Here is a 20,899-nt window from a genome sequence, read left to right on the forward strand (position 1 = left end):
TCCTCCATGGGTCCTCTCCTACTGGAGATGGTTTTTGCCCTTCTTCCAGGAATAGGAGACAGGAGGGCAAGTGAAGGATCTTCGCAGGGGCATTTTACGGCTTACGCTACCATGGTTCTGAAAATTATCAGTCAGTGGGGTCTGGGAATATGGGAAGTCAAGACTGTTGAGGAAGCTTACGTAAATTTGGCCTAAAAGATAGGTCTCAATTTGTGTCTGACTGGATCCTTCAGTTATGTTAGTTTATATATTTTCTAAGTTATTACAGGTTTCAGTTTTATGTGGTGTGGAGATTGTCATAGCATTACATCATACCGCGATACGACAGGCATTTTATCAAGCCGTGGCTTGATAGGCAATCTGCAATGACAGCCCTGGAGCCTTTCAGAAGGCCCCTGGCTGCCATGGCAACTGCGCGGTAACCCATGATCTTTATCACAGTGTTGCAGTGCGGACCCCCAAAAATCGATTGGGGCATTTAAAAGCCATTGTCAGAAATTATGGAGGCATTTAAAGGGTTAACAGCTCCAATCAGCTGCTTTGCTCACCGCATCTGTTTTGGGTGAGTGTCAGCTGTAGGAAACAGCCAGTACCCACATTGTATGGCGCGGGAATCGACCCACGATGCCCCTCCATACATGCCCTGAACCTGCAGGACGTAACTGTATGTTAAGGAGTTGAATGCAAACATATCTAGGAAACAACCTATAGGAAGGTTTCACTGCAAAGTACCTGATAAGTCCATGGTTTATTGGAGAGCATTTCAACACACTGAAATCCTGATGTCTCACACTTTCCAGTGAAAACAGTTCCCTTGGGGAAGAGAGTCATATCTATACTTTGGCCCAGATCAATCAGTGCCAGTCCATGGGATAAAAAGTCCAGATTACAGGAATGGTTCTCAACAAATCTGTGAAAAACATAAACTAGCATCAAAAAGTGCATCACATAGTTAAGAGAGATCACATGATATCACAAATATTTGACTTAGATTGAAGCTGGCCCCATAATGGCTCATCACAAATGGTCAGGTTGAAGTCACACAGGTTCAGCTGGCTGCACATAGCCAAACCAAACCCACTTTGTGGCTGATGGCTGCATTATTTTGCTGCACAATCGCGGCTGCCACAGATGGGCAGGGTTTTGGCCGCGTTTGGCATTGGACCACCTGGACTCAACTGTCAGAAACCCTCTTCAACCAGCTGTTATAGACAGGAAATGCAGGTCATGGCAGGCTATAAAGGAATGGTTGGCTGCATGTAGTAGCACATTCAAATGAAAGAGGTTATCCAGCTTTGAGCTCTTCTATCCTCAAGTTAGGTCACAAGGTTTTCTCCAGGATTGCCTTTTTTTTTTTTTTTTTTTTTAAATCGCACCTTACTTAAGTGCTTGGTAGTCACAGAGATTAATTGTTTGGTACTGCTCTCCGGGGGGACAACAGCAAGGCATATTCTGTGAATTTGTGTGATCAGACTATTTGTTGCCATTGTCTTACAGCACGTGCCAAACACAAGGCCCGCTGCCTCACTTTAGGTGGCCTGTAGCGATTACCAGCTGGGGTGCCGCAGATCCCCGCTGCTAATCACCCTGTGCAGTGTGCAGCCGGGATCCTCCTCCCCCGAGTCCCGAGAGGGGGGCGGCGTTAACATTCCGAGAGGGGGGCGGCGTTAACATTCCGAGAGGGGGGCGGCGTTAACATTCCGAGAGGGGGGCGGCGTTAACATTCCGAGAGGGGGGCGGCGTTAACATTCCGAGAGGGGGGCGGCGTTAACATTCCGAGAGGGGGGCGGCGTTAACATTCCGAGAGGGGGGCGGCGTTAACATTCCGAGAGGGGGGCGGCGTTAACATTCCGAGAGGGGGGCGGCGTTAACATTCCGAGAGGGGGGCGGCGTTAACATTCCGAGAGGGTTAATGTTATTACTGAGGGGGGTTAATATTACTATGTGGGGGTTAATATTATTGCTGAGGGGGATAGTACTACTGAGGGGGTTGCTATCACTACTGGGGCCACTGTGGGGGTACCCTGTTACTACTCGGGCCACTATTACTATTCGGGCTACTGTGGGAGTCGCTATTACTACTGGGGCCACTGTGGGGGTCAATATTATTACTGGGGCCACTACGAGGGTCACTATTTTTTACTAGGGCCACTATGAGGGTCACTATTAATACTGCGACCACTAATACTACTAAGACCACTATAAGGGTCACTAATACTACTAAGACCACTATAGGGGTCACTATTAGGGCTCGTTCACATGGGCGTAACCGTATTTAGGTCGCACCAATACACTGCATATTTCCGCAATGGAAAATAGCTTATGCCTGCATATTTGGGCACGCAAAAAAGAACGCAGATGGGTCCACTGAGATGGTGCACAAATATGCAGAGAATACATAGGTTTCCTGCGCATTCACCACATAATTGCGAGGCCCATTCACTTCAATGGCCTATTGGGGTGCGTAGTACGCAACAAATTAGGTCATGCTGTGTGAAAATATACATCATGTAAAAGAACTCATTGACATGAATGGCTTCTAGTCACTGCATATTATGTACGCAAATATGCTTGTGTGAACAAGCACTTACTAAACTGTCTTACAATCGGCCCTTTGAAGGTCACCATAAGCCAGATGTGGCCATTGGTGAAAATGAGTTTGACACCCCTGTCTTACAGTGTCACAAAAAAAGTCTCTTTGCTTATTCCATTCAGAAAATACAGGCTTTCCACTATACCGCTGATGGCGCTAGGACAACAGCTATAGTAAGTACAGGGAGCAAAAAAAGCCGAATGAAGCAGGCACAAGTTTACCAGAATTATAAAGCATATTTTTTCAGAAATCTCCTGCAACTTAGTTCCTCTACAAGAGACATGCAGAGCAAAAGATAGAAATATATGACAGTTAATGCACTTACTTTCCTGCCAGTACAAAGTTGTCAGGTTTGATGTCACCATGAATGATACCGATGTTGTGGAGTTGCTCGATCATGTATAAGATGTTGATAGCAAAATACATAACTAATGGCACTGGCATGACTTTCTCAGTCACCTTCTTGTACAAGTTGATTGCATTCTAAAATTGCAATAAAAAAAAAATTAAACAAGTGTTAAGCATAACATGGACATGAAATTTAACAGAATTTAAAGAAACTTAGCTTCCATTTAGGCCATGTACCTTAATGTGCAACAACACTGCATTATTCCAAAAGTCTTCTCACAACTGCCATACATCTCATTCTCTTGCTGTCTGAAAACACTTGAAGCCTTTTTACACGCAGAAATTATCGCTAAAAATTAGTCCAAACGAATGGAAAATGTCCAAAAATGGTTACATGTAAACACGGGAACTAAGGATTTAAGTTCACTTAAAATCCATCGTTCAGCTGCTGAAAGACTGAGCAAATACATTTCCATCTTATTTTCACTAGACTGCAGGATAATCACTTCACGGTATGTTTATACTATACCATGGAATGTGTCGGCAGCTGTTTTCACAGCTGGGCGTGTGTTTAAACACAAGCTGGGCTCTGCAAACAACTCCTAGATGTCCTTTTACATGCAAATAAAGATGATAAAGTGTACATGGCAATTACCACTTTATGCAAATAGATTGCTAAAGGCCCATTTAGACCCAAATGATTATTGCTCAAAAGATGTATTTTGTTAATCGTTGTATTATGAAAATCGTTGTGCCATTTACATCGCAAGATAATCGCTCGAGCATTGAGCGATCACCTTGCGCTCCAGAGGTTATACAGCCGAGCGCTCTGAGCGGAGGATGCAGCAGAAGAGAAGCAGGGTGTCCCCACTTGTCTTCTGCATCCAGCTGTTCCCCGCTCAGAGCGCCCGGCTGTTATACAGCCAAGCGCTCTGGGCATAGGATGCAGAAGACAAGCGGGGTGTCCCTGCTTGTTTTCTGCATCCAGCTGTTTTCTGCATAAAGCGCCCGGCTGTTATACAGTCGAGCGCTCTGTGCAGGGTATGGAGAACGCAGCTGGACAGCTGCGTTCTTCATGCCCCACCTGCGATCAAGCAGCGGGATACAGCTGAAACATTAGTATCAGCTGTATCCTGCTGTGAATCCCTGATAAGACTCATCGTTGTCTTTCAGCACGCTGAGTGGTGGTTTAACGAAAACTGCACAATGTCAGTGCAGTTAGACACAGCGATTATCTCTCAAAAGATGGCTTTGAGCGATAACAGTGTCTAAATGTGCCTTAAATCTTTCAGTCGTTGAAGAGATCTTTGCGTGTAAAAGGGCCTTTAGTCATCTCAGCATACTAAATGGTTTATGTGCATTGGTATCTTAACTCCCAATACGGTTTATTAATAAATATTTGGCGTGTGGTCCTGGGGTTTAAGCCTGCACCACAGTAAATGTATGTATGTAAAAGGTGCCTGATAGTCAAGGAGAACCAGGAATATTGCAGAGAAAACAAAAGTGGTTTGTAATGATTTATAGAAGGGGATTTTTTTTGTTGTTGTGAGGGTGCATTCACTTGGGGCTGTTTGGATGCTGTAAAACCTGTGTGCCAACAAAAGGTAAACAATAAAACTTAAACAAAACACCTCGGATTGGGTTAGAATTGTAAACAAGAAGGATGCCTCTCAGAAAGTGGGCGAGAGCGACCACATATGAAGTTCACCAGGTAGAACACGAATGAAATCCCTGGGCAAGGAAGATTATGAAGAGGAGTGCCTAGAATGATATGAAGACTGTCCCGGATTCTTGGAATTGGAGGTTTTCACCTCAATATCATCCAGGTATGTGATGACCCAAATTTTCCTGGACTGGGGGAACTGCCATGAACACTGAGCACCTGTATGAGTTCTTGAAGGGCAGTCACCAAGCCAAAATGGAGCCTGAAGCAACATAGGTGGGCTGGAAATACTTAAATGTGGAAGTTGGATGTCCAATGCAGAAAGAAAACTTGATCACTATCGTCTGTGATTCCCTCTAAAAGTATCAAAGTCTGTCAAGATTAAGATGCTCTACGTCCAAGATGGGGTGGCTCAGACCTTCTTTCTGGGATCACGAAAACAATGGAGTAAAGACTCCCTGAAAAAGTCTCTCCCGTGGAACTGGGTCAATTATGCCCTAGAGCTAACCCACAGCACAATGACTAGGAAGAATAGACCAAAAGTGGTCTTGATGCCTGTGAACAAGCCTTATTTAAAGGCCCAAATAAGACCAATGAGGCTGGTTCAAGGTTCTAGAATATGAAAGAGCCTGCCCAGCAGCCAAGGAGGCCTAATTTATGACACATTTTATACAAAAGGTGGGCAACTTGTTTCAGTGAAATGAGAACCTGTGCACCAGGAATGCAATGAATTGAAGCTAAGTTTCCCTTTTGTGACTTGATGGGCCAGTTTTTTTGGTCCAAAGGAAAACGCTTACCGCCAGTAGTTTCAAAGAAGAACTTATTCAGTATGAGAACAAGGAGACTAGATTCAGCAAGGAGACCACCTGTGAGAGAGTTTGAAAACTGGATCAGCGGCTATACTGTGAACCAAAGCATATGGCGGAACGATAGTGTGCCAACAGATTCTTGCTTCTCTGTAGGAGCCTCATTGTGGAAAAAAAAATTATGCCAATTTCAACAGGGAGAGTAAAGATTTCCCTGGAGATGGTGGTAGCCTTTGCCAGCCAAGAGATCAGCACTAGAGATGAGCGAGCACCAAAATGCTCGGGTGCTCGTTACTCGGGACGAAATTATCGCAATGCTCGAGGGTTCGTTTCGAATAACGAACCCCATTGAAGTCAATGGGCGACCCGAGCATTTTTGTATTTCGCCGATGCTCGCTAAGGTTTTCATGTGTGAAAATCTGGGCAATTCAAGAAAGTGATGGGAACGACACAGCAACGGATAGGGCAGGCGAGGGGCTACATGTTGGGCTGCATCTCAAGTTCACAGGTCCCACTATTAAGCCACAATAGCGGCAAGAGTGGGCCCCCCCCCTCCCAACAACTTTTACTTCTGAAAAGCCCTCATTAGCAATGGATACCTTAGCTAAGCACCACACTACCTCCAACAAAGCACAATCACTGCCTGCATGACACTCCGCTGCCACTTCTCCTGGGTTACATGCTGCCCAACCCCCCCGCACGACCCAGTGTCCACAGCGCACACAAAAGTGTCCCTGCCTTCAGCTGCCCTCATGCCACACCACCCTCATGTCTATTTATAAGTGCGTCTGCCATGACGAGGAACCGCAGGCACACACTGCAGAGGGTTGGCACGGCTAGGCAGCGACCCTCTTTAAAAGGGGCGGGGCGATAGCCCACAATGCTGTACAGAAGCAATGAGAAATATAATCCTGTGCCACCGCCATCAGGAGCTGCACACGTGGGCATAGCAATGGGGAACCTATGTGCCACACACTATTCATTCTGTCAAGGTGTCTGCATGCCCCAGTCAGACCGCGGTTTTTAATTCATAGACACAGGCAGGTACAACTCCCTATTGTGAAGTCCCTGTGGACCCACAGCATAGGTGGCTCCCTGGAACCCACCGGCGGTACATAAAAATATCCCATTGCATTGCCCAACACAGCTGAGGTAGTAATGTCGTGCTTAATGCAGGTGGGCTTCGGCCCACACTGCATGCCCCAGTCAGACTGGGGTTCTTTAGAAGTGGAAACAGATGCATTTATAATTCCCTGTGGACCCACAGCATGGGTGGCTCCCTGGAACCCACCGGCGGTACATAAAAATATCCCATTGCATTGCCCAACACAGCGGATGTAATGTCAGCTGTAATGCAGGTGGGCTAAAAATTAATTTGATTACACTGTAGGCGAGGGCCCACAAAAATTGCTGTATCAACAGTACTAATGTACATCAGAAAAATTGGCCCTGGCCAACCAAGAGGGCAGGTGAAACCCATTAATCGCTTTGGTTAATGTGGCTTAAGTGGTAACTAGGCCTGGAGGCAGCCCAGTTTAACGAAAAATTGGTTCAAGTTAAAGTTTCAACGCTTTTAAGAGCATTGAAACGTATAAAAATTTTTAAGAAAAATTATATGAGTGAGCCTTGTGGCCCTAAGAAAAATTGCCCGTTCGGCGTCATTACGTGAGGTTTCAGGAGGAGGAGCAGGAGGAGGAGGAATATTATACACAGATTGATGAAGCAGAAATGTCCCCGTTTTGGATGGAGAGAGAGAACGATGCTTCCATCCGCGGGTGCAGCCTACGTATTGTTTAGGTATCGCTGCTGTCCGCTGGTGGAGAAGAGAAGTCTGGGGAAATCCAGGCTTTGTTCATCTTGATGAGTGTAAGCCTGTCGGCACTGTCGGTTGACAGGCGGGTACGCTTATCTGTGATGATTCCCCCAGCCGCACTAAACACCCTCTCTGACAGGACGCTAGCCGCAGGACAAGCAAGCACCTCCAGGGCATACAGCGCGAGTTCAGGCCACGTGTCCAGCTTCGACACCCAGTAGTTGTAGGTGGCAGAGGCGTCAGGGAGGACGGTCGTGCGATCGGCTACGTACTCCCTCACCATCCTTTTACAGTGCTCCCGCCGACTCAGCCTTGACTGGGGAGCGGTGACACAGTCTTGCTGGGGAGCCATAAAGCTGTCCAGGGCCTTAAAGACTGTTGTATTGCCTGTGCTGTACATGCTGCTCGATCTCCGCACCTCCCCTGCTACCTGGCCCTCGGAAGTGCGCCTTCTGCCACTAGCGCTGTCGGATGGGAATTTTACCATCAGCTTGTCCGCCAGGGTCCTGTGGTATAGCAACACTCTCGAACCCCTTTCCTCTTCGGGAATGAGAGTGGAAAGGTTCTCCTTATACCGTGGGTCGAGCAGTGTGTACACCCAGTAATCCGTAGTGGCCAGAATGCGTGCAACGCGAGGGTCACGAGAAAGGCATCCTAACCTGAAGTCAGCCATGTGTGCCAGGGTACCTGTACGCAACACATGGCTGTCTTCACTAGGAAGATCACTTTCAGGATCCTCCTCCTCCTCCTCAGGCCATACACGCTGAAAGGATGACAGGCAAGCAGCATGGGTACCGTCAGCAGTGGGCCAAGCTGTCTCTTCCCCCTCCTCCTCATCCTCCTCATGCTCCTCCTCCTCCTCCTCCTGAACGCGCTGAGATATAGACAGGAGGGTGCTCTGACTATCCAGCGACATACTGTCTTCCCCCGGCTCTGTTTCCGAGCGCAAAGCGTCTGCCTTTATGCTTTGCAGGGAACTTCTCAAGATGCATAGCAGAGGAATGGTCACGCTAATGATTGCAGCATCGCTGCTCACCACCTGGGTAGACTCCTCCAGCTTTCCAAGGACCTGGCAGATGTCTGCCAACCAGGCCCACTCTTCTGAAAATAATTGAGGAGGCTGACTCCCACTGCGCCGCCCATGTTGGAGTTGGTATTCCACTATAGCTCTACGCTGCTCATAGAGCCTGGCCAACATGTGGAGCGTGGAGTTCCACCGTGTGGGCACGTCGCACAGCAGTCGGTGCACTGGCAGATTAAACCGATGTTGCAGGGTCCGCAGGGTGGCAGCGTCCGTGTGGGACTTGCGGAAATGTGCGCAGAGCCGGCGCACCTTTACGAGCAGGTCTGACAAGCGTGGGTAGCTTTTCAGAAAGCGCTGAACCACCAAATTAAAGACGTGGGCCAGGCATGGCACGTGCGTGAGGCTGCCGAGCTGCAGAGCCGCCACCAGGTTACGGCCGTTGTCACACATGACCATGCCCGGTTGGAGGCTCAGCGGCGCAAGCCAGCGGTCGGTCTGCTCTGTCAGACCCTGCAGCAGTTCGTGGGCCGTGTGCCTCTTATCTCCTAAGCTGAGTAGTTTCAGCACAGCCTGCTGACACTTGCCCACCGCTGTGCTGCCACGACGCGCGACACCGACTGCTGGCGACGCGCTGCTGCTGCTGACACATCTTGATTGCGAGACAGAAGTTGCGTTGGAGGAGGAGGAGGAGGGTGGTGGTTTAGTGGAGGAAGCATGCACTGCCGCAGATACCACCACCGAGCTGGGGCCCGCAATTCTGGGGGTGGGTAGGACGTGAGCGGTCCCAGGCTCTGACTCTGTCCCAGCCTCCACTAAATTCACCCAATGTGCCGTCAGGGAGATATAGTGGCCCTGCCCGCCTGTGCTTGTCCACGTGTCCGTTGTTAAGTGGACCTTGGCAGTAACCGCGTTGGTGAGGGCGCGTACAATGTTGCGGGAGACGTGGTCGTGCAGGGCTGGGACGGCACATCGGGAAAAGTAGTGGCGACTGGGAACTGAGTAGCGCGGGGCCGCCGCCGCCATCATACTTTTGAAGGACTCCGTTTCCACAACCCTATACGGCAGCATCTCAAGGCTGATAAATTTGGCTATGTGGACGGGTAACGCTTGAGCGTGCGGGTGCGTGGCGGCGTACTTGCGCTTGCGCTCAAACACTTGCGCTAGCGACGGCTGGACGGTGCGGTGCGAGACATTGCTGGATTGGGCCGAGGACAGCGGAGGTGAGGGTGTGGGTGCAGGCCAGGAGACGGTAGTGCCTGTGTCCTCAGAGCGGGGTTGGATCTCAGTGGCAGGTTGGGGCACAGGGGGAGAGGCAGCGGTGCAACCCGGAGGCGGTGAACGGCCTTCGTCCCACCTTGTGGGGTGCTTGGCCATCATATGTCTGCGCATGCTGGTGGTGGTGAGGCTGTTGGTGGTGGCTCCCCGGCTGATCTTGGCGCGACAAAGGTTGCACACCACTGTTCGTCGGTCGTCAGGCATTTCTCTGTGAAAAACTGCCAGACCTTAGAGCACCTTGGCCTCTGCAGGGTGGCATGGCGCGAGGGTGCGCTTTGGGAAACAGTTGGTGGATTATTCGGTCTGGCCCTGCCTCTACCCCTGGACACCGCACTGCCTCTTGCAACCTGCCCTGCTGCTGCCCTTGCCTCCCCCTCTGAAGACCTGTCCTGAGTAGGCGTTGCACACCAGGTGGGGTCAGTCACCTCATCGTCCTGCTGCTCTTCCTCCGAATCCTTTGTGTGCTCCTCCCTCGGACTTACTGCCCTTACTACTACCTCACCGATAGACAACTGTGTCTCATCGTCATCGTCCTCCTCACCCACTGAAAGGTCTTGAGACAGTTGCCGGAAGTCCCCAGTCTCATCCCCCGGACCCCGGGAACTTTCCAATGGTTGGGCATCAGTGACGATAAACTCCTCTGGTGGGAGAGGAACCACTGCTGCCCAATCTGAGCAGGGGCCCGAGAACAGTTCCTGGGCGTCTTCCCGCTCCTGAGCATGTGTCATTGTAGTGGAGTGAGGAGGCTGGGAGGAAGGAGGAGCAGCAGCCAGAGGATTCGGATTTGCAGCACTGGACGGCGCAGAACTGTGGGTGGATGATAGCTTGCTCGAAGCACTTTCTGCCATCCACGACAGGACCTGCTCACACTGCTCATTTTCTAATAAAGGTCTCCCGCGTGGACCCATTAATTGGGCGATGAATGTGGGGACGCCAGAAACGTGCCTCTCTCCTAATCGCGCAGCAGTCGGCTGCGATACACCTGGATCAGGAGCTCGGCCTGTGCCCACACCCTCACTTGGGCCTACGCGTCCTCGGCCACGTCCACGTCCTATAGGCCTACCCCTACCCCTCAGCATGCTGTATTACCAGTGATTTCCCAGGCAGGAAATAAATTGGCGCAAGCCTGCAGGACAAATAGAATTTTTCCCTTTTTTTTAAAAGAAAAGGCCCACTGACTATATTCAATCAGATAAGAAATCTGTTCCACAGAAATGCAGTTATATGAAGTGCAGCAGAGCGGTGATTTTCCCCAGGCAGGAAGGAAATAAATTGGCGCAAGACTGCTGTTAAACGTAGCTGGCTGCGTATGATTTTTTTACTATCTCCACCCACCACACACGTACACAGAACGCTGAGGACTGACAGAGGCAGGCCAAATAGAATTTTTCCCTTTTTTTTTAAAAAAAAAAGGCCCACTGACTATATTCAATCAATAATATATGTCTTCTGGCCCTGCCTACACAATTCTCTCCCTGTAGTATTACTGCAGGGCGCAATGCTCTGCACAGCCGATTTTGAAAAAAAAAATATGCAACACTGCTAACAGCAGCCTGCACAGTACTGTACACGGTTAAATGTGGCCCTAAGAAGGACCGTTGGGGTTCTTGAAGCCTACACTCACTCCTAACACTCTCCCTGCCTAACCACCACTTCTGTCCCTGGACTATTACTGCAGGGCGCAATGCTCTGCAGACAGCCGATTTTGAAAAAAAAAAAATGTGCAACACTGCTAACAGCACCCTCCACAGTACTGCACACGGATAGATGTGGCCCTGAGAAGGACCGTTGGGGTTCTTGAAGCCTACACTCACTCCTAACACTCTCCCTACAGCAGCACCAGCACTTTCCCTCAGCTAACTCACAAGGCATCTGAGGCGAGCCGCGGGAGGGGCCGACTTTTATACTCGGGTGACATCTGATCTCCCCAGCCACTCACAGCAGGGGGGTGGTATAGGGCTTGAACGTCACAGGGGGAAGTTGTAATGCCTTCCCTGTCTTTCAATTGGCCAGAAAAGCGCGCTAACGTCTCACAGAGGAAAGTGAAAGTAACCCGAACACCGCGTGGTGCTCGTTAAGAGTAACGAGCATCCCGAACACCCTAATATTCGCCCGAGCATCAAGCTCGGACGAGTACGTTCGCTCATCACTAATCAGCACATCTACCATAGATAAAGCTGGGCACTTTTTTAGGAGGACTTCAAATCTAAGCATCTGTAGTCAGAGAAAGGCCAGTCTGGAAGCTTCCACTCAGAGGACTTTATGAAGTCAAACCAATTACGAAAAACTGAAAGAACACATGGCTAGCAGAAAGGAAGAAACTTCATGACTTTAGTGTAGTGAATGCCTCAGAGACCTTGACCCAGAGCATCTCAGACAGCAGAGATAAGACTGCTCACTGTAACAACTATCTTGAATCTGTTTATTATCCATTATAGGACCCTGATTGACCCCTGAGGAAATGCGACAAATAGGAAACAGCCACCAGAGATCCCGAAAGGATCGGCTTGTGGCACTTTACCAACAAGAGAGCTGAGGCAGAAGTGTGCTCCCTGTAAAATTTGAAAAATATGTGCCTCAGACCCTCAGGTTCACAAAGAGCATTAAAGTGATGGAAAGCGGATGTTTCTGCAAAGTAGATCCACAAAGCACAGACAAAATCCAGTCTGTGAAGGGAATATTCTCTCAAGTAAGATGAGGGACAAAGTGAAGGAAAGACCATTTGCTCGTTGATGTGGAACGCAGGGACCACTTTCCGCAAGGAGGGAATGGGAGTGAAGGCTGGAGTGGATGCTGCCAGTTCGGTATGTAGGCAACAGCCACTAAGAAAGCCACCTTCCAGCACAAGCGACAGCTGGAAATGCTGTGCATGAGCTCAACGGGATGAGATTGTAATGCAGCCAGTACAATATTTCAATCCCAGGAAGCCAAAGGATGACGGTATTGTGGCATTTCTCAAGCCACCTACTGCCAGAAAGTTCATAATGCAGACCTTAAGGCCAAGGGACATTGGAACAGAATAGACAGTACAGATACCTGTCCCTTAAAGGGGTTGTCCCACGAAAGCAAGTGGGGTTAAGCACTTCTGTATGGCCATATTAATGCACTTTGTAATATACATCGTGCATTAAATATTGGCCATACAGAAGTTATTCACTTACCCCCTCCGGTGTTGGCGTAGGTCTGCTGTGCGAGCACGCCGGAGCGGCCCCATTCAACAGAACAGAAGAACAGAAGAGCAGACTGCGCAAGCGCGTCTAATGGAAGGAGAAGGCGGCTTCGGTCGGCGCCATGGAGACGGGGACGCCAACACCGGAGGGGGTAAGTGTATAACTTCTCTATGGCCAATATTTAATGCATGATGTATATTACAAAGAGCATTAATATGGCCATACAGAAGTGCTTAACCCCACTTGCTTTCGTGGGACAACCCCTTTAAGCGAGCCAAGTGTTATGCTCATGTCCAGGCACTGGACATGAGCATAACACCTGAAGAAAGACAGAATATGGGAAAGAGATACACATAGGGTAAAGCTGATAAATTCATGAGAAAGGTAGTTTCCCGAATTTTTGCATGGTTTGTATGACTGGTTCTACAAATTCCCAAAGCTCTTAGCACTTTGGCCAGAACAGATACACCAATAAAGTAGGCAAACTCAGGTAGCGAATGGAATCCTGGTAAGTGGAACGCTTATAGAACTGGGACAGGAGCTTAAGCCTGTATCAGAATCCTGGTAGTCTTTGCCACAGCCACAGGAATGTGGGATCCGTCCAGTTGGTTGATGTAAGGAACTGTGTTTGCATAGTTAGTTTGCACTTAGACCGGGTGACCCTTCAGCCCAAGAGAAAAAGGATGTAAAAATAGAAAAATGGCTCAGAGTTCCAGGACATTGAGATTTGTTTTGGCAATGGTGTTATTTTAAAAACTGGTTTTTTTGTACACATATGAATGAAGACTTGCACCCCAAAATGGATACATCTGTTTGTCCTGTGTTCAGAGACATACCCATTGTAGCCCAAATCTGCTTACTGGACACTTGGCTAGGCCTGTAATTGAGCGAACACTCCTAGACTTTCAGGACACAACTGAATAAATTCCTGGCCCCACTGCACAGTTGTGGAGAAAAAAAAACAAAAAACAATTCCCTTAAAAGAATCCCCTCCCAGCCCCTTTGGAATTCATTAAAGCCAGTTTCACACGGCTGACAAAATTGTGAGGGATTTCTGTGTTGTGAGACGCATAATTATGAACCCCATTATTTTGAATGGGGTTATACACGAGCGATGTTTTTCTGCATAGCACTGCAATGCTATGCAGGAAACACATCACAGCATGGCCCCATTGAAAGTCATGGGAGAACACCGCAATCCTCTGCCGCGGCTGTGACACATGAAAACACCTCGCATCACTGGGACTTTCACATGGATGGCAAGGGTGATATTGGGCTGTGAAACAAGCCTAATTCTTAGATAAAAGTAATAATTTAAAACTGTGTGGTATGTCTGAAAACATGGGTAATTACAGAGGCTGGTTGGGGTAGGCACATGGGGGGCAATGAAACTGGGTATCCCTCCTCCCATGCCTGCTGCAAACCCAACACTTTTTTGTGGGGTATTTTTTGACTTCAGTGGCAGGGATAGGGTGTAGAAACTGGCGCTCTGTGAGGCTTCGCACCTCCTCAGACTCGTTAGACCGCTACACCTCAGCAAGCTAAAACAGAAGACGCTGAACAACCCGCTGGATCTGCAGGAAGGTGAGCATTCCCAGGGACTTCTTGTAAATTATGTAGGCATTATAGGTAGCGATCTGAATAAGGTAGATCGGGAAGGGGAAGGAGGGACTGAAGATCTTATCAGGGGACATTGCTAGAGGCCTTAGATAAGGAGTTTCATCTTCCCTCACCGATTGGATTGCTTCGGTAAAAGGAGATGAAACCTTAACTTTTTTTATTTTCTTTTTTTACTTTTATGCATCGCTGTAATCCATTAAATAATGGCAATCACATGACTGGAGACGGCACACTGCAGCCCTCGGTGGCCGATAGCAGGGAGCTGTCACACTCCCTGAACCCGCAGCTTTATTCTACAGAGCCAACGTATGTTCACAGACCTGTAGAATAAAGCACAGACACCAAGGACGTAAAACACATTTTGGGTAGTCACTAGATGAGTACACTAGAATTTTAAGCCATACATCTTACCAGCAATGTCCCGAAAGTGTACAGCTCTCCCTCCAGTACACTCGCATTCTGGAAAACGTGCGCCGATTGGAAACTGATATAGAGATGCCTTAACTCTGGCTTCATCCGTTGTGTAATCTGTGTTCCAACGTAGAACTCCCATGGCTTTGCTGGCTTCTGAACCTGTGTATAAGATAGGAGGTTTTAAAGATTCCATTGACATAATGTGTTACACAAGATTACAAGAGATTACTAAAATCCCCTCTCATTCAGCAAATACAATCACAGAAAACGGTTGTTACTTACTGAGTGAGGAGGGCATACAGATGCATCCTCTCACCATGCAGGTAGCTGACTACCATTCACCAAATAGCTGAACTAATGATTCCCCCAGTTACCTTCAGAATGACTGTCCAATTGCTCTGTGTTTCGTTATTAGATCTGGATGCTTGATAGACGTGTGCAAAAGCACCTTCCCCAATTAAATGATCAATAGAGAATAATTGTGAATCTGAAAAAAAAGGTCAGATTTTTACAAGATTTGATAAATAATCATGGCAGATACACGAAGTTCATATGTCAAACTTCTATGTTAGCTCTACATCTCAAGATAAGCCACCATTTGTATGTGGAGCAGATTGTGCTACATACTGACATACTATTCTAATATATCCAAATTAATCACTAAGAAGCTAAACAGGTAAGTTAACCTCTTAATGCCACAGGACATAGGAAACCTGCAGCCAGGGTGTAAACTTAACACGATACAGGATTTTACTTACACAGCAGGATCGATAAGAACAGCGATCCAAGCAGTTAACCGCCTGCATGCCATGATCTATGTAGACATAGTATGCAAAGGGTATTAAAAAAAGGTTTTTAAATAAACCCCACGTATCCGGTATCCCTGTATCTGTAACAACCTGTACAATAACACAATTAATCCAGCATGGCAAAAGCTGTAAACACACACACATATATATATATATATATATATATATATATATATACACACACACACACACACACACACACACACACTATATATATATACAAAGATGTATATCACACACACATATATATATATACACACATACATATATATATATACATATATATATACACACACACACACACACACACACACACACACATATACATACACATACATACACACACACAGTATATATTAAAAAATGCTTTGTTCGTTCGTTTTACCTCCCGAAAAAAATGCAATAAAAGTGATCAAAAAATCTCCATGTACCCTTAAATGGAACCAATAAAAACTACAACTCATAACGCAGAAAATAAGCCCTGATAGAGCTCAGTTCATAGAAAAATGTAAAAAAAATTTACACTAAAAAAAGTTTAATGTGCAAAAGTGGAAAATGTTTAAAAATAATTTTGGAATTGTCGTAATTATGTTGATCTGCAGAAAAAAAGTATATCATATCATTTATGCTGCATGAATAACGTTGTGTAAAAAAAACTAACAAAAAAACCCCCACAATGGCAGAATTGATACGTTCTCTCTCTGCCCTTAAAAACAATAATAGTTTTACAATACATTATAATGTACCTGAAAATGGTACCAATAAGAACTACAGTTCGCCGTACAAATAACACAAGCCCTCATACGGCCATGTTGATGAAAAAAAAATACAAAGTTATGGCTTTTGAAAAAAATAAATAAAACCTTGCGTCCTCTGGACCAAAATAGTCAGTGCCCTTGGGGGTGGGGGGTTAAAATCCATGGCAAACAGGTTTTAGTATGTGCTGGTATTGTCATCCCACTATTAAATTATTCAAGAATCATTACATCCAGAAACTCTGGACCTCCAGATTTCAAAATTGGAAAAGCAGGTCAGGTTACAATTTTGTGTTTGAAACATATATATTCAGAGCCCATGTAAACAATGTTACTGCGTTAGTTTGGGGAGGGGGTTCACAACTGTGTTATGCACAAGCGCGATTATCTCAGCATAGGTTTACATGTATATACACCCACATTATTGATAGACTCAATAGGTTTGCAATTACACAACAAATCAGACCAGAGGAAGGGAGGCTGTAAGGTAGAAGTTGGTTTATCTTACCCAGTTTTACTTGTGTTTTTAATTTAAAGGATGGCACATTTGTACCCCATTGATGGTAATTGCCCAGGGAGGTAAGAGGTGTTGGTAACTGAGACAATAAATTGGCAATCAGGTTGTCATCCCAGGGATTCTTAACTATTACTTGCTCTAGGAAAATTAAAAGAAAAACAACATTTAATGTCAGCTGTTAAAATGTAATATATTAGTTATAAAATAAAATAAAATCATCAATTTAGGCCTCCCTCACACAGGTGTTTTTGTACAGCGTTTAGCTGCAATATAAGAGCTACCCCGAAAATCAGTCCTTGCTACACTAGAGAGAGAAAAAAAAAATATTAAAAAAAAAAAAAAAAATCAATACTCACCTAGCCGCTGGCGTCCTGGTCGCGGCCGCTGATCTCTGCCACTGCTCCCGGCTTACCCTGCACTGACAAATCTATTGCCGTAGGCCAGGTATGAGAACCCCGCCTCCAGCAATAGATTGCTGTGATTGGTTCTCTGTGCTGGCTGTATGCCCAATCACAGCCCTTCATTGACTGTCTCAGCCACTCAGAGCCGGCAAGCTCTGATTGGCTGAGGCAGTCAATGAAGAGCTGTGATTGGGCATCAAGCCTGCGCTGAAAACCAATCACAGCAATCTATTGCTGGAGGCGGGGTTCTCAAAAGTGGCCTACGGCAATAGATTTGTCAGTGCAGGGGAAGCCCGATGTAGCGGCAGAGATCAGCGGCCGCGACCCGGATGACAGCCGCTAGGTGAGTATTGATTTTTTTTTTTCTTTCAGCATCCTTGGCTGCATTTTTTTTGGCGCTGCTGAAACTGGGCTGAATCTGTAGTAAACGCCTGTGTGAGGGAGACCTTATACTGCAGAAAAGTTCACAGCTTCCTTGGCTAAAGTTTTCATTAAACTACAGGAATCTTATATGTTGGAGGTGCTATCCAAGCTGCTGTCCATATGCAAGTGCAAAGTCCCTGCAAAAAGATTCACTTGCTCTTAGAATTCCACTTTTGAAATTAGTTAACTCCAAACATTAGGGTACTTTTACACGTGCCAGCAATCTCCTGGGTGATTGCTCAAACCAGCGACTGTCAGCCCATGCAAACACTGGAACAGAGCAAGTGAGTGAGAATCGCTCACATGTCAGAGTCACTCAGTTTTCAGCTCACCTAAAAAATGTGCAACTGACAGCCCGTATAAACAGGCATTCATCTGTGAAAGACTGCCCGTTTACTGTGAATGGACGCAGACTAAGCAGACGTTATCTATGGCGAGCTCTGTCTCCACTTGCTGGGACGACTATCAGGTGCTTAAGAGCCCAACAGTCGTCCCATGTAAAAGTACCATTACTAACCTGGAATACAACGACACTGAGCACTTGGGGCAGGGTTCTCCAAAGGCCTCCCAAGGACCTCTGTACTAAAGAGTTATGATCAGGTCAGCTTTGCCTTCTGTATAAATGAATAGGCCCTCCGGTACATATCAATAAGATTCATTAATAGTGCTCTAAAAGGCAGGGACGGGTATTGACAAATCATGCAAGTACTGAGGACGTCATGATATCGATGCATCAGACCAGGTAACTCCTTGAGATCTCCACATTCCAGAACCTCAAGTAGGACTTTCAGAATTGAAAAAACTTAAAACAGGGATAATTTATTGAAACTGTGTAACCATATAATAGAGATGTATTGTACACAGATCGATACCTGGTTTTTGAATGGATTGCTCAGGTTCCTCTTCATCATCACATACAATGAATGGTTTTGTTGTTACACCCCAAGGGTCTTCCACGTTTTGTGCGCTGTGCTGTAAGGTATCAGAGAGCTTACATGCCGCCAGACGCTTCCCAGTACACTCAATATCATCGATTTCTACAGCAAGCTGTGGATCTTGCAGAGGGAATGTACTGAAGGATGAAGGAGACTTAACACCAACTGCCATCTTAGATAGGTCAGGACTGTGTTCTTGAATAGGGCTGCCAAGAAAAAACAAAAACGTTGGTTACAACATATTGCACACATACAGTCATTGGAAAAAAATGAGGAAACACCATACAAAATGCATAGGATTTTAATAATTAGCACTGAGCTGTCCTTTTGACCCCTGCTTGGCTGAGCGCTTTCCCACTAAATTTGTTTACTTCACCTCTTGCCCTACTCTGGGAAGTTTTGGGAGCCAGCTGGAAACAGCAGCTGAGTGGCTCAAACCCCTGACCAACGGAACCTGGTTACTCAGGTAGATGTGCACTTCTGCTTGGCATCTGTATTATATTACTTACCTCCAATTAAGTTACATGGCATTATAAATCATATTTCAATAAGACATGTAGAGACCGATTTTAAGGCATGCATTTCATATGGTGTTTCCATATATTTGTCCAACCCCTGTAGATTTACAAAGACACATACAAATTATACACAGGTACTGTAGTAACTTATACCTAAGTTTTCTTATTTTTGATGTTTGTAACTCTTTATCTTCAGTGCAGTCAAAATCCATGTGACAGCCATCATCCACGGTCACCGCATTTACTACGAAATGAAGTTTATTGGTTAGCCACGTTGTTACTGTTAGCATTTCCCCTTTTCTATAAAAGGCTTATAATATAAAAGGTACCAATGTATTTTCAGTATGTCCAGTTCCCGGGAGACCACTATAACCAGAGCAATATAAGAAGTTTGGTTTAACCCCTTGAGTGGCGGGTTTCCTACCACCCTGTCGTGCCCACCAGGACAGTTTTTTTTTAAATGGGCCAATCATTTAATTTCAACTCATTTTCCAGTCGCGTTCCAAGAGCCATAACTTTTTCATTTTCCCATTGACACGGCCATATGAGGGCTTGTTTTTCGCGGGACAAGTTCTTTTTGATGGCATCATTTTTGGGTATATATAATGTATTGCATAACTTTTGTGAAACAATTTGTAGCGAGATTAGGGGGAAAAAAAGAAATCCTGCCATTTGTTTTTTCGATTTCATTTTTAAGGCGTTCAGCGTGCAGAATAAATAATGTGATAACATTATTCTCTGAGTCAGCACGATTCCAGTGACACCAAGTTTATACAGATTTTTTATGTTTTGCTATTTTTGTACATTTAAAACTTTTTTTTTCTTAAAGGTTTTCTTTTGTGTCGCCACATCCCAAGAGCCGTATTAATTTTATTTTTCCATTGCCAAAGTCCCAGAAGGGGTTGTTGTTTGCGGGATGAACTCCAGTCTTCATTTATCTAATTTTTTGAAACATGTAAAATTTTGATCGCTTTTCATTCCATTTTTTCTAGTGACAAGATTAACAGAATCTGTAATTCTGGCATGTTTTTTACTTTTCTTTTTCACTGCATTCTCTGAGCAGTATAAATAATGTAGTAAAGTAATACTACAGGCCGGTACGATTATGTCAATACCAAATTATAATACTTTTCTTTTTTCACACTTAAAAAATAAAAAAATTATAAAGTAATACAAGTTTAAATCACCCCTCCTTTTGCCATATCTATAATAAAAAAAAAACTAAATTATAAAAGAAAAATACATATTTGGTATCGCCGCGTCCGTAAATGCTTGATCAAAATAGTGCATTATTTACCCTGCACGGCGAACGTAGTCCGAAAAAAAAATGAATGCCACAAATTCACTTTCAGTCACCGTCTCCCAGACAAAAATGCAATAAAAAGCAATAGTCGTATGTATTCCGGATTGGTACTAACGTAAACTACAGGACATTCCGCAAAAAATGAGCCCTTGCTCAAGTACATCAATGGAAAAATAAAAAAGTTATTGCGCGCAGAAGATGCAGCAGAAAATAAATTTAAAAAAATTAAATGGCTTTGAAAAAAAATACAAGTACTACAGTAAAAAAAAAAATATATACAAGTTTGGTTTCGTAGTAATCGTACTGAACCGTAGAATAAAGTTATCAGGTCATTTTTGTTGCAGTTTGTGTGCCCTAGAAACAAAACGCACTGAAGGATGGTGGAATGTCATTTTTCTTTCATTTTACTCCACTTAGATTTTTGTAAAAGTTTTTCAGTACATTATATGGTACTTTAAATAGCACCATTGAAAAATATAACTCATTCGGCAAAAAACAAGCCCTCAAATAGC

General features: G+C 45.6%; 1 protein-coding gene across 1 annotated transcript in view; it reads right to left on the bottom strand.

The window, feature by feature from the left end:
• Positions 1–20,899, bottom strand: part of BUB1 (BUB1 mitotic checkpoint serine/threonine kinase) — an 85,627-nt gene that overhangs the window by 4,766 nt on the left and 59,962 nt on the right. Inside the window, exons 19-25 of the mRNA XM_066595985.1 lie at positions 19,238–19,328; positions 18,504–18,772; positions 16,799–16,945; positions 15,101–15,213; positions 14,724–14,885; positions 2,919–3,076; positions 733–910 (exon numbers count right to left, since the gene is read on the bottom strand). Coding sequence (XP_066452082.1) covers positions 733–910; positions 2,919–3,076; positions 14,724–14,885; positions 15,101–15,213; positions 16,799–16,945; positions 18,504–18,772; positions 19,238–19,328 — 1,118 coding nt within the window. The remainder of the gene's footprint in view (positions 1–732; positions 911–2,918; positions 3,077–14,723; positions 14,886–15,100; positions 15,214–16,798; positions 16,946–18,503; positions 18,773–19,237; positions 19,329–20,899) is intronic.

Source organism: Eleutherodactylus coqui, chromosome 3 (assembly GCF_035609145.1).
Source record: "Eleutherodactylus coqui strain aEleCoq1 chromosome 3, aEleCoq1.hap1, whole genome shotgun sequence".
Lineage (NCBI taxonomy): Eukaryota > Metazoa > Chordata > Amphibia > Anura > Eleutherodactylidae > Eleutherodactylus > Eleutherodactylus coqui.